The 24682-nt window shown below is 40.3% G+C and overlaps 1 protein-coding gene across 5 annotated transcripts in view; it reads right to left on the bottom strand.

Annotated features, from left to right (window-relative positions):
* Positions 1–7104: 7104 nt before the first annotated feature.
* Positions 7105–24682, bottom strand: part of MAGI2 (membrane associated guanylate kinase, WW and PDZ domain containing 2) — an 815351-nt gene continuing 797773 nt past the window's right edge. For all 5 annotated transcript variants that reach the window (XM_086609697.1, XM_086609698.1, XM_086609701.1 and 2 more), the window contains one exon: positions 7105–7904. In XM_086609697.1, the coding sequence (XP_086465823.1) occupies positions 7105–7904 (800 nt within the window). The remainder of the gene's footprint in view (positions 7905–24682) is intronic.

The following is a 24682-nucleotide window of genomic DNA, read 5'->3' as shown; positions in this document are numbered from 1 at the left end:
ACTTCTGTAGTGAGTGAAGAGCTAATTGAAATAGGTGTTTTGTACATGGTGAGCTTTGTGGACTATGCAGGAAAAGGTCTGATTTTCTTCCTGAATTAAATAGGTACTTAAATGTAGCATTTTGTACTTGCTGGTTTAGTGACAGGGTGAACAATTTTCTGGTTTATGGATTGCGGTTCTTTAAATACTTTAGTTAAAGTTCTTGGCATAGTTTTTAATTGCTTTGGGAAAGTACAAACACCAAAATTCATTGATTTCATATAGACATATGAATAGAAACTTCAGAGCCATGGCAGCCCTGACCCTGGGTGATGGCAGGGGAAGGTGTTTTGGCCTGGTTTGATTGCTTGTCGTTTTTCACTACTTTCAAGCAAAGCGTAATCCAGAAAGCGAAACCTACATTTTTTTCTAGAGTGTTAGAAAAGCAGTGTGAAAATTCAGCTGGCTTCAGTGCCAGCAATGGCCCCAATTTACTGGGAAGGGAGGGACGGAAGGACATCAGTGCCCTGGCCTCACTCCTGCTGGGTCTCCTGCTGTAGCTGTGGCTCTGCGGTTGTTCAGATCCTTTCTTTCAACTTGCAGCTGCACCAGGGCTCTCACCGTAGGTCTGGGTTTGGCTTTCATGTTTTAGTTACTCTTCCCACTGCTTCCACATCTACAGCGTCTTTGGGTGGACAATAAGGCTGCCCCTTGGTGGTACACAGCAGTCCTGGGGCACAGAGGTGAAAAGAAGCATCACAGGGGTCCGATTCTTGACCTTCCTACACTGCGGGGAAGTAATTGCGGGTGCCGGGCGGTGATGGCAGCGCCAGCACGATGCTGAGGCCGCTCAGCACTGCTGCAACCTCTGGAGAAACTGTGTGGAAGGGCAGCCTGGAGCTCCTGCGGAGGGCAGAGGACAGCGTGCTCTCCTCTCCCCTGGCACCATCCCTCTCCTTGTGTTTAACTAGGCTTTTTACTTACATAAGTTCATTTTTTTTTTTTTCAGAAGTGTAATCACTGAATATCCCTTCTCGCTATCCCCAAAACTTGCAGGACTTTGTTGCAGCATTTCTCACGTTTGATAGGTCATCTTTTTTCATTTTTAAGCTTGAAGAATTTGAAAACAGAGCAGGTTAGCAAGCGGCCACATCACAGAAAGCCCTGTCACTCCTTTTTCTCACTACACCCTTTCTTGCTTACTTTTTCAGTTTAAATACACCCTGCCTTTAAAACACTTACAGCAGTTCATTTGTGGAAGAACAATAAATAGCTTTCTGTATCAGTCTGCATCCTTAACACTTTTTTTTTTTTTCTTATGAGGGGGACAGCCACCCGTCTCAGACATGGATATTTAGGAAGTTCCTGAGTGGGATTGGTAGGTGGTGCTCCAGGCCTCCGTGTGGGTATTTGTGCACTGGTATTCCCCTAGCTGTTTAAAAGAGATATATTTGTACCTTGTTAGCAAAACTCTCCTTATCGATTAATTGAACTGGCAGAGTGACTTATTGCCATAGAGACACTAAAGGCAGGAAAGGAGAGAACATCATTTTTAGATTGGCCATAACTCAGAGATATTGCTTATGTTACCGTGTCTTAAAGGCATATTTTAAAAAAAAAATTGCTGTAAGCTTAGGTACCAGCTCTGAAGAGAAACATGTGATCACGTCATTGCTGTTAGAAATACTGAGAACAATATTTAGGGACTGGGAAGACTGGACTGTGCATGCCTGGGCGGGCTATGGGAGGGTGACGGTCTATGCAGAGCCTATGGGGACTTATTTGGGCAGTGGGAAGAGACTGTTGCTCCAAGGGAGAGGCCAGTCCTGGGCACCGAGCAGGGGACCTGCAGGTTGGGCAGCGAGGGGCTTGGGTGACATTTGAGTCCTGACCCCTCCTGAAGCACAAATGTTTCTGTCCAGATGGTGCACTGGATTTTCCTTTGGGAGTAATGGCTAATTAAAAAGGCTCACTGTTTTGATGACAGCTGGGAAGGTAAAGGTGATGTTCAGCTCTGATGCAATAGATGGAGAAATAGCCTTGGGAGTTCTTAAGTCCAACAGACGTGGGGGTGGGAGCCCTGTGTGACACAGCTATGGAAATTCTCTCCAAGTTCTCTATTAGTCATGAGAGCAGGCAGCCTGCCTTGCCTGTGTAGCCTTTTTAGCAACAATTATGGAAAATATCCTAGGTGTCAAAGGGACAAAAGAGGGAAAGACTCTTTTGGAGACTTACAGAAGTGAACTGTGAAGTAAATCCCTAATGAGATCAGTCATCCCTGGGCAAGTCCAAAGCCTTCTGTAACTTTGAGCTCCATGGCAGTGTACCAAGGTACTTTTCCCTTTCACGTCAAAGCTTCCCTCCAAGCAAGGAAAAACATGGAGGGCGACGTCCTCATTAGCTGAGTTCTGCTCTTCTACTTACACCTCTGCAGTTCTGGCCCCGTGTTTCTGCTGCAGCAGCGGTGTACACAAAGAGCGTAGCAGGTAAGACAGAAATGTGCCTGTGGCTTTGCCTCTCCTTGCCTTTGTAAAATGAATTTGGAGAATTCCAGTAGAGATCATAGCATGTTGCAGCCACAAAACCTAGCCTGAATACTTGGATCATTATCACTACAGACATCTAGCTATAGCAGCATTGAAGAAATAACATTATTTGTACTTGCAAAGGGAGTTACTGGCTGCATGTAGAGTTAGTATGCCTAATCAGTAACCGCTGCTGGTTTCTGGAGGCCAAGGCAGATAATTTGGGTCGGGCTTCAATACAAGGTGTTGGGTATGCCTGTATGTTTATACGATGCCCAAGAGTATGTTAATGACTTGGTTAGCGTCAGTAACTGGTCAGGACACCTTTCAGCAGAGGTGTCTAATGTGGAGCTGCTGAGAGGTTGAGGTAAGGTAAGAGTGTAAGGTAGAGGTTGAGAGGAGCGGATGATGTCAGCTGGTGAGAGAGGACCAGAAGGAAAGAGGAAAAAAGAGGAAGACAAAGTTCTGAAAGATAGAAGGGAAAATGGAGAATGGAAGAATCAATTCACTAAAAGACAGCAGGATTTATCCCAGAGTTAGGAGTAAGAACAAAAGCAGTGGGGAGCTGTGAAAGAAGAGGAGAGGTTCAGGACAGATATGGTGGTGCTGAGGGCAGCTGGGATGCAGAGGAGACTAAGCACAGGATGTTCGTATCCAGCAGAGAGAGCACAAATCCAACTGAAACTGATTTTGATGGAGATGAGAAATTCTTGGCAACAGTGGTTGGCTGCACATTCAGATGGGCTATGAAAAATATCAGATAAGAAATGGGCCGTGCTTGAACTTCTACATCAATTCCTAGCAGACAGCTATCCACAGTGGTGCTAAATTGTTGGCAGTCTTATCACCGAGGCCATGAAGTAGGTAGATATATGGGCTACAAACGTCCCTCCTGTTTAGGGGAGGGTAGTGTAGTGAAACCAGCGCAGCCTGTGCTCTGTGGTACCTAAATGAAGAGTGCTGTCAGTCTGACAGCTTTCTGGAAGAAAAGATGGTGTCTTCAGCAAGACCTTGTGGGAGCTGTTAAATTTTCTGACTTTTTTATTAAACTTGTTTGAAGACCTGCTCTTCCAGGCCCTGCAGTTTGTGTGCACTCCCTAAAGCTACTGAGCAGAGAAATACCTGAAGAGAGAGCTAACCCCGGAGTCAACATTTGCCACTAATTAAGAAAAGGGCTGCACCAACATCTGCCTCCGAGGTTTTACCAAAACTTCTCCCCAAATGTGCGCTGCTGACCACATGCAGGCAAGCTTCCCTAAACTGAGGCATTGCAGTTTGGAGCATCTAAATAAACATCCAATTTCCTGTGTTATTGCATAAGTATGAAAAAATAAGATAAAAAGGGGTCATAAGAATGGCAATGCAGTGCAAATGCTGTACTAATATGTTTAAAAGAGAAAGGACATCTTACTAACAGAAAAAGTTAGACTGGGCAGAGTAACATACTATCGAGGCTACATGGCTCCAGCACACCTCCCTGTGATACCTTTGGGTAAGTATTAGTGGTAACTATTTTTGGAGCATTAAAGATGCTTCAAATTTGTTATGTGTTTATTGTAATGAAAAATGATGTTATTAGTTCAGCTGGTTGAAATTTTTTACACGGAACATTAATCTTCTGAAAAACGAGGCTCTGCAGAAACTGGCTCAGGGTATTTGAAGGCAAATTATTATTTTCTAAAGAAAATTTTATTTTAAGGAAAGAGGAAATATTTATTTTTAAAACGTCGTATTTGTGTGAAAAATATTGGTAGTTTTCCAGCCAGCACATCTTACTGTGCCTAAAGTCTGCAAACTAGTGATTTATTTTGCCTAACTGAAGGTAAGGAGCATTTTTCTATTCTGTTCAGTGAGGGATGGATTCAGCCCCAGAAGAGGCTGCCTGGCTACCATTATTTTTACAGCCTTATGATGTTTTCTGAGACATTGTTTCTGTAAAGTAAACTGGAAATCAAATCATGTCCCCTTCACTCAGCCTGTAAACAAACCTCTCCAGGGCTAGTTAGAGCTGCCAGGTTCCTGTTGTATGTATGGTGTATGCTCAGAAGTTGTGTCTCAGTGCTGGGAGTCTGACCACCTGTGCTGGGAGTCCGACCACCCTGTGTCTCCTGGGACTGGATGGAGAATAGGAGTTCGGGCTTCCCCATCAAGGGAGAGATTTCTCTGCATCTGTGCAGCCTCATATACCTTAACTTGCCTATACAGAATTAGTTTGGTCACCTCCATGTATATTTATAAATTGTATCCCTCTTTGGAGGAAGAAATCGAAATGGAGCCTTCTCTTTTTTTTTTGTGCAGTAGTTAATTAATTTTACTCGTATGCATGTAAACGATTGTTTCTCAGTGTAACACTGAAGCCTGTTACTCAAAATTAACACAGACTATGTACGATTGAAAAAAAAAAGATTTTTGGATATATATTTTATTTGACAGTGGTTTAGAATATCATACAGTAAACAAGATTTCTGTAAAAGTTAATTTATCCATAGTGGTGCGTTTCATAAAAATAGTTGCTCACTTACAGCCTTTCTGTGACTATTAATACATGGAATTATATTTATAGAGATAGAGCTGTACAGGGTAAATTCACAGCTAACACTACACAGAAATATTATTTGGAATGGGGTTTAGATGATGTGCTGTCTTCACAGGTTATCGATTACAGCCGCATAAAGCAATTACTGCACAAGGAGTAGCTGTGAACTGTGCAAATTAGAGTTTATGCAAGCATAATCTCAACTGTTTTTCAGATTTCATTGTTTGCTTTCTTTATACATAAAAATAAGATACTGGGACGTGCATCTACACTACAGAAGCGTTGTCCAAAATCAGATTCAATAAATTAATGGCAAATTATATTGTATTCTAGTTCAGGGGATAAAGATTTTTTTTTTTCTCCATTAAATAAGAGTTTTATAAACAGCTACATGGACTTGTGCTTTTTTAGAAACTATAAATGGATTTTTCTTTCTAAAAAAAATTTTTTTGAAAGCTGCAAAATCCTTGACTTGAGGCTTTTCAAATAATTGGACAGGAAGAAACATGCCTATAAATTTCTCAGTCCAGTGCAATGTTTGAGACATACAGTAATGTGCTAATTTCTTGGAACAAAGCCAATCTCAATCTAATTTTTCAGCAGAGCATGTGAGGAACTAAGACTGCTAGAGAACAATAATTTTTAAATACAAATTTTTGACAGTACTTAGCTTTATGATTTTTTTTTTAAATTACCAATGTATTATTGCCCAGGATTTTGTTTTAATTTTGACAGACAAATAAGCGTATGCACACTTACACAGACACACACGCATCTTTTTGAAACAAGATAATGACTGATTGACTGAACTCGGAGTTATTTCCTGTGAAGGCAGACTGGAATGTTTACCTGGCACTTAAGGCTTGAAATTCAAAATAGACAAGCAAGAAAGATAAAAACAAAAAGACAAAAAAAAAAAATGGAGGTAGGGAAGAAATGATAAAATGGAAACCATTTTAAAAATGGAAAAATATCGAATTTACTGAATGAGGACACCAACAACTGCATTTCAGAAACCAGTCTAATTATTGTTACTGTGTGCCTGGAAGGCACCTGCTCTGCCAAACTGAGGGATGAAAGGTGAGAGTGTCCTAACCGAATGTAGATGTGTATGAAACATAGCACTGTTGATAAGTGAAGCTCTTGTTTTCTGACGGAGGGAAAGGCCTTTCCTTAAGGAAACTGCAGCTTTTTCTCTGTAGCACTCTTCCCTTCATTGCAAGGGCCTCGCGGATGTCTGGGTTCTGAGCCTGACCAATTGGTTTGTGTGCTACCTCGCAGGATTTGGGGAACCTGTAGTGAATCGCTTTTGAGAATAATTTGCAAACACAACTCCACCCTAACTCCTTTCCAATGTACAGAAACATGGTTTGTTCACAAAAATGGCAGTAGAAATGGTATCACAGAAACTAATCCACTGGATTCCCCACTCCTCCCGTAGCGCCCAGTGAACTATGCTACAGGGTATCACGTGGACTATCCCAAAGCATTAACAGTGGAGACGTGTCATGGGTGTACAGTTCCAAACAATGCTTCAAAGAAACCCTTTAACCCCTGTCTAGATATGTTGAGAACAATTTATTTACAACATTTTAGCTCCATGAAAAGATCCTCTCTCGGGTTTAGCTTGCTCCGTGCAGTTTTATTTAAGGCGATGTTCCAGTTTGTGATTGCTCTAACTTGTTCCAGTTTCTCGATATAAAGTTTGAATGAAATCCAAGTCCTTCATGCAGTGGGAAAAAAAAATGCTAAAGCTACACTGCACTATCCTTCTCTGATGTACTGTCCTTCATATTGTTTTGGTTTCTTCCATAGCTGCCAAAGTCCCTGAAGTGGAACTGGGGACTTTAGGGTCGATTTTAAATCTCCGTGTTGACTATATGCGTTTGAACTTATTAGGTACTGTGCACATCGTCATGGAATTACACACTAATGTTTTCATTCCTCAATGCTTTGTGTATATGTGTGATAGTTAAAATAAATTAAAACAAACCAATGTGAGACAAAAACTAAGAAGAATGTTCTGCGTCAGTTTGAGACAGTTAGAGGGCAACAGTCCCTTGCTTATCTGCTCATGGCAGAAGTACCAGACTTCAGGACGCTAGGTAGCTTATCTGAGCCAGGGATTTTCCACGGCCCTGGGGAGACCGTTGCCTTTCGAACTGTGGTGTTGGTGCTGCGAGTGCTAATGGAGTGGAGATGTCCCTTCCTGGGGAACTCGCTGGGTTTCCCATCAGGGTCCCTCTGGCTGTGGTCCATATCGCTTCCAGGTGAGCTGCAGCGGTTGCTACTGTACGTCTTGGTAGCACCTGTATCAAGCTTGACATGGTCGGATGCCGCAGCTGACTTCTTCTCACTGGTATTTGTGGATGTGTGATCTTCCTTTTTGCTAAGAGGTCCTCCTCTCTTGCTTTCTGGCTTCCTCAGCCTCCCAAACTGTTCATCACTGGTTCCAGCACACACGTGCTCTCTCGCGCCAGCCTCAATCATTATGCTGTGTCCCACCACTTTGCTTTCTGAGGTGGGCCTGCCACCATCAGTGGTCTTATTTTTGCCTTCCGAATATCCTTTCCAAGAAGCCTCTTCATGCTTTGACCTGTCTACCTTTTTAGGACTTGCTGACCTTTCTCTTTGTTCTCCTAACCTTTTCTTTTTGTGACCGTTCACCGAAAGCTCCTTTGGTTTCCTTACATCATGTTCTCTCTTGATATCCCATGTTGCCTCTGGGCTTATCTGGTGAGAAGGGTCAGAGGGTGGGGCTATGTGTGATGAAGATAATGGTGAGATTATGTCATCGAGGGAAAGAGCTACTTCCGGCAGACCTGGGGAGGTGGCAGAGGGAGCACTCCAGGAGTTTGGTTCGTCTGTTGTAACAACAAAGAAAAGGGAGTTAAGGACGTATTCGGCAGCACGGAGCGTGTATTGCACAGGCATATCTATTCTGAGCAACATCAACACCCAAACCACATACCAAACTTAAACTCTTCTGTCTTAGGAACGCAAGACTTAAACTCTGCCTTCGATGAAGCAAAACTCCCAGGGGAGTCAATGGGGAGGAAAACAAAAATAATCACCCTACTCCCACCCCCCCCAAAAAAAAAATCCAGGAGAAGCAAGAATCACAGGGCTGGTAACTGCAAATGCTGAAAACCTCGGTCTTTTTTCATATAGATTCTGTTTTCCTCTGCCGACATTAAATTATTCTTAAAATAATAAAGGCACGTGCTCATGAAATCAAATTGCCTCTTTTGTAGCCGTATAATGGATTCCTTAGCTGGGCAATATCAGCGCTGTCTCTGAGGACAAATGAGAAGGACTTTCTGCCATCTATTAAACATGTCCCTACAAGCATATAATAATTGACAAGAATTTGTAGCTCAGATACGGTCATCATTGAATTCTGTCTCATATTTTTTCTAAACAGATATAATATTGCAGTGTTTATGGCCCCACAATTCTTGCAGGGTACTTACAAAGCTCTGCCTTTATATGACAGCGTCAGCCGCTGAGTCTCTTGGCTGTGCATTTTGAATTTCTCCTGCTTACTTAGCCTCAACACAATATGGTTGGATTGTGCAGAGCCTGTTTAATTTAGCTAAATAGACATCTCCTTTGCTGAATCATGACGATTTTCCTGATCCATTGTTACAAAACAGAATATTCCGAGATGCCTTTCCTTCGCATACGCGATCCTCGTTTCTTTTGATTAACGTTCCAGCAGACAGCGAATCCATCATAACTAATGACAGCACGACTCCTATTCTTACCCATCTACATGGAGGTTGGAGAAATCACTGAACTTGGCTAATGTCATTCCCTATTTAGCACCATTGCCTGGCTCTGAACGGTATGAGCAATAATCTGTCAGAGATGAAGGACTATCTCAGGGATCCATGGAAACGAGGTGGAACTTGTGGCAAGAGCTGCATATTTCATGGGGGGAGAAAATGTAACCTTATAGCTGAAAAGCAAGCATGGACTTCTGCGGGTCAGGACTAGTATCTCTCAGTGATATCAACTGTCCTTTAAAAGATACATTTATTTTTCTCTGTGCTATGGCTGCCTTCAAATTATCATGAGGATGCATATCATCTCGAAAAATGGAATGGGTTTAGTGCCCAGCCTGGGATCTGCAGCTTGCTTGACTGAGACGACACTTTTAAGTTAATAGCTTGATTGAGTGATTGCTGTCTTGCAGATAAAAATAGGAGAGACAATAGTGAGGTGGGTGACGTAAAGGGAGGGAGCAGTGCAGTTAGCTGAGGAGCTATTTATTTTCCCAGATGGTGTTTGTCATATGCTTTTGCATAATGAGCATATGTGTGGAGAGGATTAGCATTTGAGAGGGGAGAAAGTACAAGTTCTGTATAAGACAAATAAACTTTGAGCTGGGAATCTAAATGGGCTGAGGGTCTCAACTGAATTTTTTTTTTTTTAAAATCACACTTTCTTACCCTCCAGTTAAGGCTGAGTAATGTACCATCTGCTCCCTGCTTGGCACTTGAGCAAGAAATAAAAGGAAGGCTCATGCATGTAGAGTGATTAGCTCTTAGGAGCTTGCCTACAAAAAGCATCTGCTTCGATGGGCTGCTTTACTTCTGCTCTTCAGCACCTCCCCACGAGTGCAGGACCACAGGCTGTGCCTGACGAGGGAGACACAGACCCTACCCTGTCTCTTTTTACATCTGAAATCCAGGGGATCCCCTTCTGGCCAACACTTGAATCAGGGACCGTGCATGGGGTCCAAGTCACTGTGCCCGATTCTCTAAAGCTATGCCTGGTCTCTGCTGAGCAGTATGAAGCTGGGAGGTACCTGAGCTAGCACTAAACAAGCCACCTTGGGCCTTAGAAAATTAAGTTTGTGCTTTTTATGGCATTATCACACCTCCCCAGGGCAGAGGTGGTGCCGAGCCTTGGCTTGGCCAAGGTATTTGACTTAACTACAATCTTCTTTCCCAGTTGTCCATGAAATGGTGTTTTGTCACTGAGCAGCACTGAAGAGCTGTGGGCCATTACCAGATCTCATGCAAGGCTCTGAGAGCATCTAAAGCTACAGAAATAGCTGGTTACTTTGGGAAGCGTCAGCTGCACACCAGAAAAAACATCAAATAGCTGGGAGCAGCAAGATGCTTTCGGGTAACAAGTTTGCCTCTGTGCAAAACGTGCCACTATGCTCAGATCAGCTGTTCCTCATCCAGGAGGACAAGCCAGGTGCCCACCATTCAAAATCAAGGTGGCAAACACCTCTCGCGGCTTTTATGGGCCATGAAGGGCAATATTGTACCAGTTATTTGTGGGACACTCAGGGAAGGACGACTGGAGGCGAGTGGCCTGCTGTTTTATTCCCTGGAGACGAGAGAACTGATTTATTAATGGACTGTTCCCTTAGACAATTTTCTTTTTTTATTTCTATTTTCTTTTTTGGATGGGAGGAAAAAAACATAAAATGTTGCAGTGAGAAATCGTAGTGGGTTAGAATCTACTTCAATAAAAGTGAATAAACATGTTTGTTACATGTAATGATATATAAATATAGATATCTATAAGCTAGACCATGCAATATTACAGGCATTACTGGACTTCTTCCTCTCCCCCAGAAAACCCTAAAAAAAGAGAAAACTTGACCAACTAAGCAAGAAGACTCGTAGCCACAGCTGGAAGGGAACTTTGGCTCTGGGAGAACCCCAGATGGGCCACTGGCTGCAGTTTGTTTAAAATTCTGTTCCTTCTTGCTGGGAAGGCACCTGTACAGGCTGTATGTCCAGTGGCTGGGGGAAAAAGCTGCCATGAAATAAAACTACCATTCGTATTCTGTGGCAATATAGTACCTGCACGTAAGAACTTGACAAAATGGCTTTCTGTAAGGTTTAAGTGCCTTCAATCTGAGACAACCAAAACCCAACCTAACCTGTTTTTTCTTTCAAACGAAATGAAATTATGTAGAAAGTCATCCTCAGCCTCAGTAGACGTTAAGGTCAACAAGACAGTGTTGCAGTATGTCACAGGCTAGTGAGGAGAATGCTGATGTGAGGGTATTGTAACTGACTTTCCTCTAATGTTTGAACACTATGGGAAAATACCAAAATTACTACAGTAGAGCAACGTTCAGTATGGTAAGCAATTTGTTGCTCAAAAGAAAAACCTTTTAAAGAGCTGTGTTCAAGCCATAAGGGTTCATTTGGACTTTTTCAACCAGCGCTAAAATGATTGTTTTTCCATAGCGAATATAAACAGGAGAAAAATGTAAAATTTTATTCTGTAAAGCAACTAAATGATTTCTGTTTATACTTATTCTGAGGTTATAGCTGCATTTTGGAGAAAGTTATTAATATTTCTGAATAAATATTTTTTTCTACAATTCTTAAGCTCTATATAAAACCTACATGTTAAGTGTGAACATAACCTACTTTTACTGTCTGTTATTCCAAAGCAAAAATACTAAACCAGAGACAGAGCTACGATTTTACTTTTTTCTCCCTTCACCTCTGGGAGGAACTGAAGACAGTATTTGCTTAATAGAGCATGAACTACTAATGCCCAAACAACTTAAAAGCAGAAGTGAAGGATATCACATTCGGTTGAAACTGCAGGAGAGATTCAGGGACTATGTAGTTTTAAATTTGTTTTTGACTTTGTCACTATGGATATCGTTCTTACTGTGGCAGAAATTGTTTTTCACAGGAATACATCTCACTGAAGGCTAATAGATGCCTTCATCCCTTCTTTGAAGGGAGAAAATCTCCCTTGACCTACTAATTTAGACAAGATAAATGAGCCGGGAGCAGCACTATAATCTGTCACTGTGATGGCATTTGATTTGGTGTAATTTAGTAGGTGTTTTCTGGGTGGCTTTTAGTTTCCACGAGCTACTGGTATGCAGGTCGGCGGCACTTCTCAAAGGATGTGTAAGAATGACTCACCTACGACCTGTTTTGCATAACTCCCAGGCAAGGAGTAAATTGCAAACTGAGTAAGAGACACCACAGACACAAGATCTTGAGTGTGTAGGAGGACAAGTAGGAGATGAACACAGTCTTTTTGGAGGAAGAGTGACAAGGGGAAAACACCAGGAGCAGAATTTTTCTGCTTAAAGGCTTTTTTGTTTGAGGTAGACCTGCCACATACAGGAGTTGTTTGCTTTGCTATGCATGTTTAATGGAGTGGAAATGAGAGTACTACTCTCAGCTATCTGCTTGCTTGTCTCTTAACTAAAGCCTAGTCCTCTACTTGGATCCAGTCCTTGCTGATGGCTTATGTCTGAACCACTAGCAAGTGCAACTTGGCTTTACTGCTAATGGAGAAGGGAGTTCTCTAAGTCTCTTATTTTCTGAGCATTGCCTAGGTACTAAGTCAGAGGAAAGAGCTCAGCCTACCGATAAGTTTATCTCCTGCAATACTGATTTTTCACTGGTTACCTTTCTAAGATTCTGTCAGATCTAGTCTTGCTATGCTTATTTGCTCTGCCAAGATCTCAGGTCAAGAGAGATCAGACCTCGGATTCGTTACTGGGTTCTACTTTTGCATCAACATATTTTAAATAATTGCTCAGTAGTTTATCAAGAGTGTGGGATTTGTCATCACATACAATTAACCATAAACTACTACTATTAATTTATTTAATAGTAATATTAAGAGTAAAAATTACATCACATTTTATTACTTAAGTATAATAAAATCTCAATGCTTTTTTAATTTCCAAATTATGTGAATAATTAACAATATAGTAAAGCTTTGAATGCTTCTGTTAGTCTGAATGAAACACTTCCTGAAATGTCTAAGTAGCTGTTTTCATACCATCCCAGAATTATTTTCCTAGGGAATCAAAGAGTTTTTGATTAAATAAAAAATACGGTGCTTTACTTTTTTTTCCTCCACTTTTTGTCTGAAATGATGTATTGCCAGAAGGTGGCAAACAGCTCTTACAGACGGTGCTAATAACGAAAATGGGACAAATTGTCCCCTGGTGAGTATCCACTAATGTTGGCAGTGTTACACCAGGAATGCATTTGGCTCTTTCTCATTATAGCTTGACATGTCTGTGATGTTCCTGATTGTATTGGTCTCCTGCAGCTTGTCTTTAACGCTCTCTAAGGAGGGATATTTCAGAATATTCAAAGAATCTTTAATCTTTCATCCTGGAGCTTCTACAACCCAGACATACAGCACCCTTTGTCTCCTGAAATAAATTATTCTCTCAGGTTTTGATGGTTAGAAAAGCTCTTGGTACCTTCTGTCCAGCTGTCAGTCTCATGAAAACATCACATGATACACCACCCTTTCCCCCAGCCTCTCCTGGAAAGTGAGCGGCAACAGGCTCTGCCCCCACCTTACAGACTCCCCATATTTCTGGCTATAAACTTGCATTTCTTGTTAATTATTCAATAGTTCTATGCAAATGTTTTCTCACAAATTACACTTTGCTTGGCTTAAAATTTCGCTTTGCTTGGCTCCACTTCCACTGTTCTTATTCACGCTCAAAACCCTCAATGCCAGTAGCTCTGGAAATAAGCATCAATGGATTTAGGCACCTTCTGCTGTGATATGGTCCTTCGTTTGGTCGGTCACCATGAGCACATCCAGGTGGGATAGCTTTTTCATCATAAGCACTGTCCTTTTTTTTTTTTTTTAGCTATGATGGTAGTGTGCAAAATGTTGCTTACATGTACAAAAATGACATACGTACCATATACATTTACAAAAATAAATCCAGGTTATAGTCAGCTTTTTTGGCGTATAAACTACTTTTCCATTCCTATACATGCAGTTAAGTGATCTGTTTGGTATTGCGAAGTCTTGTTTCTGAGGTAATGAAAGCCTAATCTAATTTCTTGCTATCTTAATATAACCCCATTCATTCTACTGCTCGCCTGTTTGTACTCCGTAATGTCATGGTGACTCTGAATGTTTATGGTAGCTTGTAAATGTAACTTTTCTCAAGAGTGGAATTTTTCTGCTTTCTAGTAATTTTTTCTTTTTTGACTTTGCACATTTGTTTTTGCGAAGATTGAGAATGGCTGGTTAGGGTAACCAGAGTGCGTTAATCAAGTCATAAAAGACTACAGGAAAATGGACACACATCTGGGCCCCTGCATCTTTTACTTCTGAATTTTGTCCCTGGTGTTTTCAGAAAAGTACAATGATTCATTATGAAAGGCTGATGTTTGGAGTATGAAATAATGCCAGGCCTAGTCTCTCTGTGACCACAGTCATTGTGCATTTTTATTTTTGTCACTGGTCTAATACTGGAAGAGGGGGACACTACTACTACTGGGAGCTATTAGTGGCATGACTTCTGCAGATGTCCACAAGAACTGAAGGGATGTGGCTATAATGGTATGGTGAGGAATACTTTCACCTCCTCTGTAAACTTCAAACATTTAATTTTACAGGCAGAAAATCCAGCCATTGACCTATTCCAACACTGAGAAGCACAGCTATACTTCCTGCTTTATTCAGTTCCCAGTGCCACTTACACCCTGATTCCCAACTTCTTTTCATGTTACTAATCATGACTGATGAGCAACAATTTAGTTCCTTTGGGTTCATTAAAGCCATCTTACATTGTGTGCTTTACGTAGATATTAAAGGGAAGATGCCCCAAATATTTTTACAACAGAGATGGTGTTCATAGAGTCCTTGCAAGGGCCATCCGATGAGCCTTTGAACGATCTCAACTCAGGTAAAATTCACTTTCAACACCATTTCTGCACTCTGCGTGCCGGTTTGTTAGAAAAAGTGCTTTCATGTTCAGAGATCTAATTTGAGAGTTATTGAAACACACTTCAGAAAGAGCAGATTGTTAGTTACGCTTGGAAGACCAAATCTGCAGAAGCTCAGGAGATTATATTGCTTGTTTTTGGAGCTAAAGGAACTAAGGGAACAGAGAGAAAGGGCAAATTTAAACTCAGTGCAGAGAGGGCAAAACTGCATATTGTGACAAAAAAAATTAAAAAACCCTCTAGAAAAATGCTGAATGTTTTCTTGAAACAAGAAAGCCACAGACATTGATTTGTGTTGGCTTTAATCTGTAGAAAGTGCTGCGGATTAAAGCACTTTTCAGTTTTTTATGTAAAGTATTCTTTAAAGATGACTAACAAAGAAGCATGGGAAGTGATTGATCTGACTTGGAGAGTTCCTGTTCCTGTTCTGCACTGTTTCTGATCTTACACTATACCCAGTGCATCCTCAGTAAATCCTTTTCCATGAGTTAGTTGTTTATTTTTTGCAGTTCTTCACCAGTATTTTATGGTCCTAATCACTTGAGATAATAATTTAATTGCCTTACAGAATCAAGGAGAGAGGTGTCTCAGAAGACCTCTGGAACTAGATGTCTGCTCTTCTGTTGAACGTGTACACAATCAATGTTGGGGAGCTCCTTCTGGGAAGCAATTCACTGTGATTTTGTAATAGTGCCTAAACACCGCATCATTTGGCTCTCTCCAACAACATCAGTCACACCTTACAACACGTCCGAGACAAACTTAACACTGATCTTACAAAAGCAAGAATAAAAAAAGGTAATTTTTCTATGCAGGAAAAAAACATCTAAAGTGCAGAATGGGAGAGGGAAAAAATTATCAAGAACAACTCTTACAAATAGGTTATATTTCAGACCTGAAACAGGTAAATTAATTGAGTAAATCAATTACTAATTTACTGTAATAGTCTTCTGGCTGTGAATCTTAAGGCCAGATGATTATGGGTACACAGTTTATCACTCATACTAAGACCCATTTTGGCCTCTTCAATGGAAATGGATCTAGTAAACAGTTCTATCCATTAAATATTTAAACCAATCATCATGATCACTAATCTGAGTGAACTTGGTAAATTTTATTTTTTCTTGAATCAAGTTAATGTATCTGCACAAATGTTACAGGATTACTCACTAATACTGTGAACAGCTGAAAGGAAAATTTGCAGCCTGTACAGTGCTTTTCTCCTCCGCTGTGAGCTCCTCACCGCTGCGTCAGTGTTTAGTCTATGGACAGCCTAAGTGCTAGTCTTGAGTGATGTTGCTCTAACCACGCATTATCATTGACTAGGTCCTTCAGGCGGTTTGGTACCCTTTTTGAAGTACTGAGCATCTCACATATCTATCTGACCAGAGCTACTCAGGCAAAAGAACCTCATCCTTTCAGTAAAGAAGGTTTTATTTTTTTCTGTGTGGTCAGGCAGTAGAGTAGAAGCTGCAGAAACCTCAGCAATTCTCTTCCAGAGCCATGCTGGAGCTGTAAAATCTACATTGCAAGTTACAGTATAATTAAAAAAGATAATGACTTTAAAATTAGTTTTTATTAATAGAATTAAGCCACATTAAGTCATAAAAGGTGTTCATAAATCTGTTAATAGAATGTGTGGTATTAATGAAAAACATTCTGCAGAGATTGAATAATTTACTAGTTGGATATTAAACACTTAATTAAACTTAAATATTAAAATTATTAATTATCCCAGCTAAAATGGGCATCAACAGTAAGCATCATATCCTGTCTGGTCAATAAATAGCTGTCATTATTAAAGATATGTAGATAATACATAAAATTTATTAAATAAGTGAGGAATTCAGAGCATTTTGACTGTGTATAAAATACTCCTAGAAAGTTGTTGCTGGCAGGCACTGAGTGTTGGTGGCTCTTTCTTAGAATCTCAGCAGGATCTTAAGCAAAACACATAACTTGGCTTGAATAATGCATCCTTATTTACAAAGCTCATAATAAGAATTCCCCTCCTGCGTAGGGCAGACGCTGCAGATTTAGTTTAGTCTCTCTTTAGCAAACTCTTTTCAAACTGGAGGCCGCTGGGCACTGGAGGTGCAGAGCTGACCCTGGGACCACGCTTGCTGTCGGGGCTGCTGTGATTTCTGGTATCTTTTGGATGCTGAGACAATTTTCTCTGTAAACTGCATAATGAGATGGAAGTGCGGGAATAAATGAATGTCACACTTTAATATTCAGCTCCTAATGAGTAAATACAAACTCTGTGTTGTTAGAAAACCCAGATGTTTAAAATTCTGGGTTGCATTTGTGTTGCTGTAGCTCAACCAAATGTAACATGCTCTATGGTTGTGTTCGTTAAGCGTCGGTCGGAGAGTGACAGTTACCTCATATTGTCAAAGTAAAAAAAAAAAAAGCATTTCACTTTCTGAGAGTTTTTTCCCAAGCTAGGAGTAACAAGCTATAACACATCTGCCAGAGGCCATGAGTCTGCTAACCTCTCTGTGCGATCAGGCCACAAAGCATCAGCCAGGAATTGCACCATGGGATGGTGGAGTGAGAAGGGCAGAGCCAGGACCAGCTGCAAGTCCCTGTATGGGCAAAGCTTGCCTTCTCCTCTCTGATGGTTGGAATAACTTTTGGTTTTATGTCGCTCTCTATGTGACCATTTAGACTCATCAAATTTCAGAAGCCAATGACTAGAGTCATAAGAGGCTCTGTTAATTTAATTTAGTCCTGGGTATCACAGCACCAGGCTGCTGGCAAGGCTTTTCTGATACAGCTTGTTTGCCTTGTTGTACTTTTATATAACATTTCTTGTTTTCATGGCTCTTCTTTTGTCCTTAAAAGAGCTGATGGCTGTTCATGGATTCTTTTAAGCAAGCTAAAAAGCCAGACTTTTTACACATGCATAACCACAGATCAATTAAAAAAATCATGTAAATTACTTTAAAGCCATTGTATCTGAAGTTCAGATGATATTCTTAGAGATGGAGTCTTTGCCAGGATGCACAAAGATTAAATGTTCTTGTTCCTGTCAAGCCAGAGAAGGACACACAGTAGTTTCTTGATCCTTCTAAAGAGGATGAAGTTTGACCCTCCAAATCACTATTTACTCAAAAATGCAGATGAGTGGCTCTCCTTTGGGGAAATGCAGGCCACTGCAGAAAACTGATGGTGCTGAAGCGGTGTGGAACTGGTTTTAGATCCCCTGAAGTCTGGCCATTGATGCAGTAACTGCACAACCTTCATGATGAGAATTACTGGGCTGGGCCACAGGAATAGCAGTTTGTGCTTTTCATGCACAATTCGATAGGGAGCTCTATATCCTAAGATATAGATATATATTTATCTAGGGAATATAAGATATTCCCTTTGATATGGAGCTCTATATCCTAAGAACACCATCACAGACATGTAGGGTTGCTAACTCTGATTAAGAACGAGTTGGAGTGATACAGTCTAGCTATTAATGGGGGGCCCCTCGCAGATTTGCAAACGAGAGGGACTGCGGAATGAGCAGCAGCAGGGGGATTTTACGGGGCGTTACGCTGGACTTAATCCCGTGGCAAACTGCAAAGGCATGGGGTGTGTGTGTTACTGAATTCTTGTTTTTCCTATTTCTCTGGATTACATGAAGAAAGGAAAAACTGATGCTGTGGAGACAGGGGGCCTTGTATTTTGGGTGCTTATGTTCTAATATCGTCAATTGAATGAAAATACAGGAAGCCACAAAAAAAAAAAAGTGAAAAAAGATTTGTGGGTGGGACTTATCCCATCTTTGGCTGCTAGGTTTGCTTGCCAGTTTATGTGAACAAAACCAGTGATAATGTTTGTTCATCTGTTTTATTCTCTCTAGTTTAGCTGTAATTATTTACACTTACACCATATTAAGTAAAGAAGTAGAGTAAACCTACTCTAGAATATTGTAATATAATAATTAAGCTATATTAATAAGAGAACTTGCTCAACAGCCTTATTATTAAATCTTTGCTCAGATGTGAGGGGAGACTGCCAATTTTGGTGTGGATTAGTGAGGTTTTGCTTTAATATTAATACTGAGTAGTCAACTAGGAATTTTAATCTTTAAAGTGCTTTTCAAGCATTAAATAATTAATCTCCATAACACTCCCATGAGATAGTTGAGTAAATATTACCAGCCCTATTATACAGATGGGGTAAGCGTGGATTAGAGGATTCAGCTGGACTGGCCAAAGCCACTGGGAGTGTAATTGCCAAAACAGCATTTAGGACTATGGAAAGGACTCAGTATTTTTGCATTTGAAAAATAAGGAAGAGGTATTTCTTCCCTAGGAGTTGGAAAACATCGCCACAAAACTGAAAATGTCTTCCCATGTGTCCCTCTTTCTTTCAAAACTACGTTTTCTATTTCTATATCAAGGGATACCTATGTAAAAGGCCTACATATCTTTTAAAATAGAAATTTGCTGTAAGACAGAAATAATTATACACACCCACATATACATACACTGTTATTTAACAGAAGGATGTTCTACTTTCCTGCCAGCTGCTACATATTTATTAAATACTAAAGACATGTTTGTAAAGCAAATTTTAATATTCAATTTTGTCCTTGAATAGTTTTTACCCATAGCAATAAAACAGCTAGAACCTTTGGGAGCCCATATTCAAATTGCTTGATGGTTTTAGTCCAATTTTATTAACCAGTATACTGATTCATTTAGTTAGTACTTTTTTTTTTTTTTTTTACACACCACAGGTTCCTGAAATTAAGTCGGTATTGCTAGAAATAAGAAGGTGGTATTGGAAATGCAGCAGGAATATGAATGAATGTTTGCAGTTTCACCAAGGTGGTCACAGAAGGAAAGGGCACTTTTCCAAAGTGACTATTGATTTTTGCACTCATATCAGATGAATGATATATAGGGTAGTTCAAGTTTCGAATAACGCTCAACCTCAGCTCTAGAGATTTATAAAATGAGCATTAAAAATAGGATGAATTGGATTATCTCATCAGTACTCTGAACAGGTAGGAGTATCTGGCTTGAATGTATAGGCCAAGATGCTTTAGCCATTTATTAGACAAACATAAAAGCTTCAGATATACTAACAGAATTAAAGAACTAGAAAAATACAGTTTGCAGCTGACTGGAGATTTCTAAAGGATTTAACTGTGTTTAAACAACAAAAACACAGTATAAGTTCCTGTTTTTTTATCTACATTTGCAAATATAAATGCAGTGGTTACTAGTACGGGCCACTGAACCCATGGTGCAAGAAAGCACAGGCACGTATCACTTAATCTGGATGTACTTTCTAAACTACCTTCTAGCACCTGCATCTGTCCTGTGCTATATCGAACTTCAGGTAAGCCTGCTGATCATCTTCCATAAGTGATTATTTATACAAAATGAAACAATTGCTGTGGGAGACGTGGACTCATAACAGACTGCACTATGGTGTTACAGTAGAGGCCTCTCCTAAGGTGGGCTAGAATGGTCAATATATCTGTTCTACGTCAGGAAATTTGACTTACATCCTTGGTCAGTGCTCTAGTGAACGGCAGCTCAGCCACAGTTTTGGCTGGGAAAAATCCCATCGCAAAACAGGCTCTTTAGGAAAATCCTTCCCCTCAAAACTCTTTCATTAAAAACACCTGAAATGGAAACATTTTATAACACACATATTTTCATTTGACCTGATATTACTTTTTTATCAATCAAGTATTTTGGTTTTGGTGTTGATGCAAAGTAAATCACTTTTGATTTTCTGGACATATTTTACTGGGAAAAAAATTCTGTCCCAGCACTTCCTGTCAAATTAATCAGAACCATTCACAGCTGAGCAACTGTGCAAAACTAACTTTAGCTGTATTTTTAGAGGATTTATGTTTCTACTTATTTCAGGAAAAGAGACTTATTTGCTGTGTCTGTTACGCTATAGGAGGAAGAATAAAGATAATGCGTAGAAAGTTGTGGTTATAAATATCTGACACTTGTGGTGGAGCTGCAGTTCACGGAACTTCCTATGCTTGACAGCTGGGACTTGCAAAATGGCCCTAATGTCAGCCTGGATTTTTAACCTCATGATCTCTCTGAACTACTTTTAATGAAGAATAAAGGAGAAGTAAGGTGAGAATGACAGCAAGGAATGGTGTGATTCAGATTTCTACAGGATGCAGGAACTTCTTTGTTGCCAGGAGGTCTCTGATGGTGACATACAAGCTTGCACTACATGGGAACAATTTTCAAATGGCCTCTGGACGTGTCCAGCTCTGCACTAGAAAAGTATTAGGACATGTCTGTGTTCAGAAAATTCTTATTTATAGAGACCAATAGGAAATAAGCCGTAACTGGAAACACATGCAAGCAATCGATTAGATTATCTGGATTTGCATGGTCAAAAATGGTACTTTAAGCACAGCTTAGGGCCCGGGTGCTGGGGGCAGGAATTCGACGGGTGTCACACTTGAAGCACAAAGGCTAGGAGGGTGTCTTTGGGTATAACTCCTTTTCTATTTCCGATCTGGCTACTTCAATAGCATGAGACTGGCTATATAATTCTAGCGAATGTACTACATTGCGCAAAGTCAACAGCAGGCAGACTGAACACATCTGAACAATTCTGCATTTTCTATGATGACAGCAATCAATAAAAAAACCAGGAAAAAGAAGCTTTTCTTTTCCTTTGCTTTCCTGATATCATTTCTGGGCCATGACTCTGTACTACAAATTTGATGTACCTGAACAATCTGTGCAGCTGGATCCTATTTATGAAGAACATAGCTTGAAATCAAGTGCATAGTGATATGTGTAAATTCAGCATAGCCACTGGCTTAAAAAAATTAGTATTGCCTTACAGCATGTTCCAAAAAGTCTTCAAGTTTATATTAGTTATTTCTTTAAGAAGTTGCATATAAATATCATCTGAGATCAGCATCTAACGTCCACCTTCACATTACTAATATATTTGCAAGCCAAATACCATAAGGAAGGGGAAAATTATGGTTCCCAAAAGTTTAAGATTTTCTACCAGAAAATTTGTATTCAGAGGATAAATTTTTGTCAGGAGAAAAAACGGATGTATAGCTGACCTATGGCTGTGTTTCTTGCACTAGCAGTAGTGTAACATGAAGAACCAGTTATCTAGGATAATAAAAGATATTTGTAAAATGCATGGCTGCTTTGATATCTAAGACAGTTTTGAAAGAAAAGTCAAATACTATAGAAACTATTAAGCGAGCTAGCGTGTAAGAAAAAAGTTGGAAAAGACTCTATTACCAGTTGTGAGAAACAAAAGCATATTAGAGAAAGATAATATACATGCAGAGTTTACAAACCGTGTCTTTAGGGTGGCCCAATAAGTAGAAATATGGGGACCCATGCTTGTCACTTTTCATGCACATGGAGAGACTGGAAGGTACCATTCCTAAAGGAAGGGGAGGAACAGCCTAGGACCAATCATTAGAATTAACAGAACCAGTGACATACAGATATTTTACTATTGTTAGAGCAGAGAATTCTTAGTAAGTTTAGAACAACTGAGTAAAAAGCTTATATGTAACAGGAAAGAAGTATTTCTGTAAAGCCAAGACAAATAAGCATGCTGTAAGTCTAAATATTAGTGGATGACCAAAACTACTGTGCATATATATTCAGGATGTAGATTCACCTGGACTACAGATGCGGAGAACATCTTGAGGTGCTTTCTGAAGGAGTCATAACAAATCAAAAGCAAAGGGTTTAATGCGTTTCAGAACTATGCCAATTCATTTGTATGAAAAATCCTTGTATTGGTATCAACTCTGACATTTTTTGCTTTTGTTGGTGGGGTTTCTTCAAGGCCCTTCAAAAATGACTTACTGCTAGATAACTTGTAGTTTTTATCTGTTAACACCAATGATTTTGTATATACCGAAACTTTACATTTTACATACAGAAGTCTTCCTCCCTTAAATAGCCAAAACTAAATCTGAACTCTCATTCTGTAAAATCACCGGAATGTCATGAAGCCATGGGGTGAATTTTGTCCAGAGTTTAGCATCATGTAAAGCAACATGGATTCCAAAAATGCGCAATGCAAGCCCAGGACACGTCTTTTAACGAAGCCAAACAAGGAGGAAGGGAGAGAGAAAAAAACAATGTTATGTAAATCTGTCAAGTGCCAACCAGCCCTAAGACACAGATTCCTTGTTCACCAAACCTCATTGATTCTGGTTCTCATGGCTCTATGTGTGTTAACATCATACCACGACCCAGCGTGCTCAGGACCAGAACCAGATTTCCAAAACAGGGCAATAGAAAGTTTTTCTACAATCTCAGTGTGAATGAGCTAGAGTCTCTAAAACTTAAGACATTTTGCAGGAGCTGTTAAGCAACTTTAAGTGAAAAACTACCAAACTTGATAGCAAGTATGATTTTGAAGTCCTGCTTCGAAAGTGGGACGGGAAATGAACTAGCTTTCTTCTAGATGTTCCTCACAGGTGAAATTCCTCTGCAGCACCAGATGGAAAGCAGCTGGGGAAGGAGGCGGTGCCTTGCTGGAGGGATGGACTCCACCTACAAGCAAGTGTTAATCGTGCCTCAGCCTTCTCTACCTTTTGCCCTGCTGGCAATTACTTGGTTATAAGACTCATTGCTTTCAGGTACTTCTAGGAACTTAGATGTTTTAATGTAGCTTTGAATAATGAAAGCTCCAGTCAGGTAATGCTAAGAGCAGTAAACCAGAACAAGAAAGCTGCCAGGACTGCTGGGACTGAGAATGAAGCATCTCAGGCTTTCCTAGGGACCTTCATCCATAGACATTTAGAGAAAACAGTGGTTGTTCTCAGAGAAAACTGTAGCTTCCTGGGGCTGATCTGTCATTAGAATTAACTTACCTCTTGCTAAGCTCATTGCTGGATGGAGAGGCTATGATTTCTTAGTTTTATTTAATCTTTAATGCTACTATTTGGGGATTTTGTGAACAGTTTCCCCACGTTTTGCCTTTAGGGATGTCTATTCATTCCAATGTTTGGCTGAGCCATGTACATCGCCTTCCCATGGTGTTTGTATAGCTATAGCTAAGGCCTGAAAAATATGAGGATCTGTAATGAGGCTCCCACAGTGTGAGCAGACAGATCTTTAGAAGTGCTACACACCCAGTAGCTCCTGCTGAAGTCAATAACCTCTTAGGTAGATGCATACACAGGGAATTAGGCAGCCATTGCAAGAAAAATCTTGGTCTGTCATTTTATTCAAATTGTATTTAATGCCAGGATGAGAAGTGCTCAGCACTACCGTGATGACCATGAATTTTCTGTCCTGTGACATGTCTGAAACCTCAAACCTCCTCCACCCGGACACCCTGGGCATTAAGTATGTTTCAGGCTCAGAATTCCCTGCAGTACTTCTAGTCTTTCTTGCATAGGAAAATGATTTCTTACTATGACTTGGTTCTTTGGAGAACATGGCTGGCAGAATATTTCCTGTGAAACATGATGCTGACGTTCTTTGGGTTTGGATGAGCTGTGATAAGTCACCGTCAGTGGAAGCACAGTTCCTCTGGCTATCCTTATCCTCAGCAAACACGTTCTGAGATTCTGGGTGATAAAACATGTTTTCTAAGCTGCTTTTGTTGCACCCTGCTGTGAAATCAGCTATCATTTTTGAACATTAATCATATCCATGCTCCTTCCCATATATTCTGATGCTACCATGCATGCTACGTGGGGATTTCTGCCTCTGAAGTGCTCTGGGATCTTTGGCATTTGTTTTCAAGCAAAATCAGCAGCTGGAGTTGAGGTAAACGATGCATTTGCAACACATTTCATTTCTTCCCCTAGGTTTGAATAGCGCTTTAGCTCAGCCAGAATTTTCTGAGAGGTACTAATAGGGACAGATTTCCAGGCAGCATAAACTGACATAACTCATTCAGTAGATTTACATCCTCCCAGGAGCTTGTTC

Source organism: Tauraco erythrolophus, chromosome 4 (assembly GCF_009769465.1).
Source record: "Tauraco erythrolophus isolate bTauEry1 chromosome 4, bTauEry1.pri, whole genome shotgun sequence".
NCBI lineage: Eukaryota > Metazoa > Chordata > Aves > Musophagiformes > Musophagidae > Tauraco > Tauraco erythrolophus.
Note: the sequence above shows the minus strand (reverse complement) of the source record. Positions and strands in the feature narration are given on the sequence as shown.